The sequence below is a fragment of the Fistularia commersonii genome, chromosome 26 (assembly GCF_037954325.1).
Source record: "Fistularia commersonii isolate RoL2024-O1a breed Wild chromosome 26, RoL_Fcom_v1.0, whole genome shotgun sequence".
Lineage (NCBI taxonomy): Eukaryota > Metazoa > Chordata > Actinopteri > Syngnathiformes > Fistulariidae > Fistularia > Fistularia commersonii.
In genome coordinates, this window is record NC_141309.1 from 6,589,552 (window position 1) to 6,595,950 (window position 6,399).

The 6,399-nt window shown below is 45.7% G+C and overlaps 2 protein-coding genes across 2 annotated transcripts in view; one reads left to right on the top strand and one right to left on the bottom strand.

Moving 5' to 3' along the window:
• Positions 1 to 1,979, top strand: part of wscd2 (WSC domain sialate O sulfotransferase 2) — a 38,596-nt gene extending 36,617 nt beyond the window's left edge. Inside the window, exon 9 of the mRNA XM_086173845.1 lies at positions 200 to 1,979. Within this exon, the coding sequence (XP_086029971.1) occupies positions 200 to 552 (353 nt within the window). The 3' untranslated portion in view covers positions 553 to 1,979. The remainder of the gene's footprint in view (positions 1 to 199) is intronic.
• Positions 1,980 to 4,024: 2,045 nt separating this feature from the next.
• Positions 4,025 to 5,418, bottom strand: cmklr1 (chemokine-like receptor 1). The gene is made up of 2 exons (XM_086173846.1): positions 5,351 to 5,418; positions 4,025 to 5,246 (listed from the first exon to the last, which is right to left on the bottom strand). The coding sequence occupies exon 2, from the start codon at positions 5,211 to 5,213 to the stop codon at positions 4,164 to 4,166; it is 1,050 nt and encodes a 349-aa protein (XP_086029972.1). The 5' UTR covers positions 5,214 to 5,246; positions 5,351 to 5,418; the 3' UTR covers positions 4,025 to 4,163.
• Positions 5,419 to 6,399: the final 981 nt, after the last annotated feature.

The following is a 6,399-nucleotide window of genomic DNA, read 5'->3' on the forward strand; positions in this document are numbered from 1 at the left end:
GTTATTGACGCACAGGTAGAGAAGAAGAAGCGGGGTGACTTTTTAGCCGATCGGAATGCAGAACACAATGTTAGATGCAAATCCGTGAAGTAGCGAAAGCGTGAAAAGTAAACCGCGTTATAGCGAGGGATCACTGTACATAACCGAATGTGATTAATAGCAAACGGCAAGATTGAAGGACTGATTTTCTGTCTTGCAGAGTGGCCCGAGTTTGTGAAGAACTACGCTCCTTGGTGGGCGTCCCACACCCTAGACTGGCTCCAGTACGGAAAGAAGGTCCACGTGGTCCACTTTGAGGATCTCAAGAGAGATCTGTTCTCCCAGCTCAAAGGGATGGTCCAGTTTTTGGGGCCGAAGGTCTCGGAGGAACGCCTGCTTTGCGTGGAGGGGCAGAAGGACGGCAACTTTAAGCGATCGGGGCTCCGCAAACTCGAGTATGACCCGTACACACCGGAAATGCGAGAAAATATCAGTGAACTGATCAGAACGGTGAACGCCGCCCTGAAGAAGAGGAACATGTCGGGGGTTCCGGATGAATACATGCCGAGATGACGTAATCCCACTCCCCCTCCCACCCTCGTCATTACATTCTGCTCCGTACTTTGTAGGATTTCTTTTTTTATTTTTTCACCCTTTAAGGACAGATAAGTTATAGCCGTAGATTGAAGACTCTTTTCCTCCCTGCTTTCATTTATATGCAGGGCTCCGCTTTTTACATTTCCGTTCGATTTTATAACCGCGGGCTTCACGCATTTGCACAGGAGACGTTGTCTCCTGAAATGTGAAGAAAAAGCACTTAATATTCCGCTCCGCGCGCCTGCGCTTCACCGGCGAGTGCACGTGCCTTAACGTGAAAGAGGCACGACGGCTGTGTCGGTCGGCTCGTTGTCAGCGAGAGAGTATATCCAAAATATTTTTTAATAGCATACATTGAAGTGCGTGATGTGGAGTTTGAGAGTGAAACGAGAGCGGGGTGAAATCTGCTGCTATCACAATTTTGGAGCGGTGATTTTATACATGAAGTTAAAAAGACAAACTTGTTCAGCTCTTTGTTAGGGAAAAAAATGCAATACGCAGTGTAGAATATAGCTACCTGAAGGCGATACTGTTTGTGTCCAAGTTATTCAACTTACTCTTTGTAAGAGGAAACTTCGGTGACGAGGTCAAGGAGTCAGCTCTCGGTTCCCTCGGATTCGAGGAGATTAATAATCCCTCTTGAAGGCACTGACTCGAGGAGCGTGGGAGGGGTGACGGAAGGGGGGCATCGATCTCCACGGCATTTATTTATCACTGGTGTGCAGTGCACGTGTTGGCTGATCTGGTTGTAAATGTTTTCTCGACACTGGACTCCGCGCGGAGTCCGAAAAAAAGGAAAAAAAAAAAAAAAAAAAAGGCACGTCGCCGTGCAAAAACTTGCCCCAAAGATTAACCGAGGAATTGCACTCTGTGTGTCATGGAAAAATCTTTATTTTCATGAGAAATCTAAAAAGGCAGGACCAGCGACACTTTCCATCTTTCCTTTAAATTGTATTCAGATATTTAAAAAAAAAAACAAAAAGGAAATAGAAAAAATGAAAAAAACGATCCGCTCAGATTTTATGACACGGCACGTCTCATGATGGTACTCAGTGTGCTCTGCCATATGCTTCAAATAAACAACTATATTAATAAAGACTAGAATATATGAATAAATGATAACTTGTGACTGAGAGCCAGATGATATCAGCTGACTTATATTTTTTCCATACGTATACACACATATATACATACACACAGACTTACACACATGCATATTTTTTTATAATGTGCACCGATACATCCGAGATATTTGTACTGTGAGAATCAATAGGAAAGTTGTTTCTATTTTTAAACACGTGGTCCAAACGTCAACCCTCCACTCAAAAGGAAGGAAGTTGTCCCCGCCGAATGTACCGACGAATGTACCGAGATGACGTCCAATAAATTAGCCAATCAAATGACGCACGCCTTCATGGCCGCCTGTCTTTTCTTGTACGTAGAGAACATTCTGTGTGCGTGTGTGTGTGTGTGTGTGGGTTTGTGTGTGCGTCACCTTGGAGAAGTTTCAATCTGAGCAAATACCCACGTGGGATATTGTATCCCACAGATTTTTTAAAGGTCACGATTTACCGATTTGTTTTTGGATCTTCGGCCCGATAAGGAGGCGAAGTTTAGGTCTGCTGTGCGTCCGTACGTTTCAAAACCCCACGATCCCGTCACCCGAATGCAAGACGCTGAATTTCACTGGAGCGGGCTCAGGGTGACCCTTTTTCTTTGTTGACAGACAGGAAACACAGCCATGCTGTGCGGCAAATGAAGGGATACCGATAATCATTTTATTCTCAATGAAAATATTCAAACACGCAAGTCAGTGATACTCAGTGAGGGACAGAGCCCACGTGGAGGGGTTTCATACGAAGAGTGAATATGTAGCACGTTAATGCTGTGCAGAATACAACATGGATGTAAAAAAAAAAAATAGGGGGTAAACAGTAACAGCAGGACCTGGTTTTCTGGGTTTCAGAAAAGGTATTTTTTTGGGGATAAAAAATGGTCCGCCAGTTCCAGGATATCCCTTGAATATATGCCCACACTGCTGGAACTGAAATGGTTCATTTTACAAACTTTCTCCCCTCCAGGGTGGTCCTGAGACTAGAGCCCCGTTATTTCTGGCCCCCAAGGGGTCTGAAACAGCCTGATACGAGCCGAAAATGTATCGAGAAATTTTGCGGTGATTAAGGAGGGAAGACATGTACGTTCAGTCAACAAAAAAGAAAAAAAAAAAAAAAAAAAGGAAAAAACATGCAAGAAATTACCAAAATTTCCGAAATGTCATGTGAACGAACTCTATTGCGATAGATGATAATAAATTGTATTACAATCTCCCGGTTGCAGTTCCTCCCTTCACACCACTGGACTTGAAATGGTTCATTTTCATTTCTCAAGCCTTTCTCCTCCCCGGGTCGGTTCCCAAGCACACAACGTGTGGGGCAGACCAGCCTGAGCCCGACGTCCAACCGCCGTTTTTTATCTCTGTCAGCTATGCGGCTGCTGTGCCCCGGATCAGTCCGCGGCTGAGTGATTGATGATATTGATTGGTTTCACTTTATCGTCACAATCCGTCAAACGAGGACGGGGCAAAAACAATCAAAACACCACACATAGAATACTGCAGTCACTCGTAGGCTCAGGGTGAGCCTTGCATATTGCATTATTAGACTCACGGAAATCTTTTATTCCCGGTTTAATTTAAGGTGAGACCTCATATCGAGTAGGGTTTGAGAGGAAATACTAAAATTACATGCGGCTCTTTGAATAATTCCGCAGAAATACTGTATTTCAGGGGTCTCTAAATGCAGAGGAGATACTACATGACTTTCTGTGACGTTAGCCTATGTGGATGTTATTTTGGTTAAAAAAAAAAACAAAAAAAAAACAGATTGAGTTCCATCATTGATTGCTTTGACCTTTGAATGAAAAATCTCCATTTCAAATTGAACGTAATCCCCGGCAGGGTTCGATCAGGACCATGAGAAGTGGTCCCGGTTCATTTTTGCACTTAATAGGTCCCCTAATTGATACCGCGGTAGACCTGACCAAATGTCAAACAGACAGGCAATTCACCAGAACTAAGTAAGTAAATAATGAGACATGCAAAAAATAAAAGCTCTGGGAAAAGAATTCCCTTTCAGATTTCATAATAAAAACATCAGCAGCGGCGACTCTTCCTCTCCAAAGCTACTGAGGTGGGGGGGAAGCCCGTGGTTGCTCTGGGGACCAACATATTCTGCCGCTCTGACTCATCCCGGTTCCTTTCTTTTCTCACTTGCTGTTCTTAGCACTTCCACAAAATTCCTGACGGGGTTTTTCCTCGTTGTCGCCACGTGGGCGTTGTTGCCGCGGACGACGGGGCTCTCCCACGCTCGCGAGTCAAGTTATCGATGGCCGAATGACAACAATGCGTTTCTATGATATTATCATTGACTTGGGTTTTGAATCGCTACTTATGTCTCATCCAAACGCTTCTGGAAGTCGACGCATTAGGAATTTTAATTTCCATTAAAGTGATTTTAAAAAAGTAAAAAAAATGTACCGTAATAGCTTGCGACATTTGAAGGGTTAAGGACGCTGTTCGCCCGCCGAGTCTAGATGTGAGTCGAGGCTCGGGCGTCCACCGAGCTCGACCAGGACAGAAAACGAGTGGTCGTTCTGCGTTCGTCCTCCATGGCGTTCTTCATCTTGGAGAGCACGGAACTCTTGAACGTCTGCTTGAAGTTATTTCCCATGAAAACGTAAAGCACCGGGTTGAGGAAGCTGTTCGCCGCCGCCAAAGAGGTGCCTACTTTCAGCCCGATCATCAGGAGGCGGTGGTCGAAGATCGTGTGGTTCAGCTCCATCAGCACGAACAGGTGGTACGGCAGCCAGCAGATGAAGAACGCTATCACGAGCGCCGTCATCACTCTGAAAGGCTTGGAGGATTTAGTCAGCCTGTTGCTACGGAGCTTGAGGATGATGACCGAGTAGCAGACGATAATGATGACGAAAGGGATGAGGAATCCCGCCAGGAAGCGTCCGACGGCGATTATTTTGTGACTGCGCTCATTCATCGTGTAGTTGTTGAAGCAGACGGTCCTGCCAATGTGATTGCCGACGTCCCTGAAGATCATCGAGGGGAAGCTCAGCCCGATGGCCAGGAGCCAGGCCAGGACCACGGCCAAGGAGGCCTTCCTGATGGTGCGATGGTTCTGGGCCCAGACGGGCAACACGACCGACACGCAGCGATCGACGCTGATGATCACCAGGAGGAAGATGCTGCCGAACATGTTGAGGAACATGAACGCGGAGACGAACTTGCACATGAAGCGTCCGAAGATCCACTCGTCCATCACCATGTTGGTGATGGTGAACGGCAGGAAGGCGCAGAAGACAAAGTCTGAGATGGCGAGACTCAGGTACCAGGTAGTGTTGACCGTCCTCTTCATCATAAACCCGGTGACCCAAATGACCAGCGCGTTCCCGCAGACACCCAGCAGGAGAATGACCACGTTGACCACCAGCAGGGACACACACAGGACCTCGTCTAAACATCTGGACGGGTGAAAAATCTCCACCTCTTCTTGTAAAGTCAAATTGCCGTTGTAACTGTAGTTTTCCTGATAGTCGTAAGATAGCAAGTCATATTGGAAATCCTCCATTTCTCCTCAAAGTGCTGAAGAATCTTAGCAGTTCTGCGGGGAAAAAAAAAAACAGGACGGTCAGTCGGTCAGCGGAGCAGACCAGAGTACGCGTTGTTGTTTAACTGAATCATCAAACAACTGCATTTCCTACAAACCCTCCAACTCTGTTGCAAAGCTGTCTGGAGACAATCTGTATCGCCGTCTTGATCCGTCCTTAACAAACATCTGGAAACGTCAACTCATCCTCTTTTCAATCAGCTGACCGGGTTCTTTCGCAATCCTTCCACTGACCGAATACTTTCAGTACTGCATTTTTGGGTTTTCTGTGCATACTTATTTTTCGCTGCCTTCTTACACTTGACACATTGTACGTCTAACCAGAAAAACAAAATTAGAGGAAAAAGAAACAAAGCAAGGAATAACAGAAGAAAATAGATCAATATCTTAAAAAAAAAAAAAAAAAAAATCAATAATAACCTCAGAGGTGTATCCAGAAGTCTCAAGCACATCTGATGGTCTGAGTTTTTTCACGTCCTGCTTCTGCAATTTCTGCACTGCAGGGAAATACACTTCCAATTTTATTGTTCTCCGACGGCGGCGGAATCCTGCAAAGGATGAATGGCTTCTCCGCATTGACGTTTCGTGTTCTTTTTCTTCTACGGGCCGGCGAAAAGATTGACATTTCGTGCAAAATTACCGCAATGTCGCAAATCTGAAAAGACGTTTTTGGGAACAAGAACCCCACCCCACTGAATGCTTCTGGTAGAGGAAGAGGGCCAATGAGAGCAAAAGGTCATTTAAAGTCTAAGGTCATGAATGCGGTGTTTTGTTTTTTTTTTTAATTTGACATTTCACACAGCCGCACAGATGTTTCTCGCCAGGAAACGAGTTAAAAAAAAAAAAATCGTCATCTCCTGCGAAAACGGGCCAGAGAACACGGCCTTTATTTCTGCTAGACTGACCGATTCTTCCCCGCTTCTCCTGCCTCGCAGAGTCATGACGTCTGGGCGGATTCATCCATCCACAATGTTTACGCTCATTCCGCCGATCGGGAAGAACGTGCAAAAAAAACAGCGGTGAGAAGAAGCACAGATGGCAAAGTTCGATAAGATTATTGCAAGCGAAGGGGGTTGACGGAGGGGGGTTCACCTCTGAGTCCATACCTGGACCTCTTCCCCTTTTTGAGGTCCGCCCCCCTCTGTCT

Excerpts from the sequence above, each read along its gene's own strand:
- cmklr1 (XM_086173846.1), bottom strand. The coding sequence starts at position 5,213 with ATGGAGGATTTCCAATATGACTTGCTATCTTACGACTATCAGGAAAAC.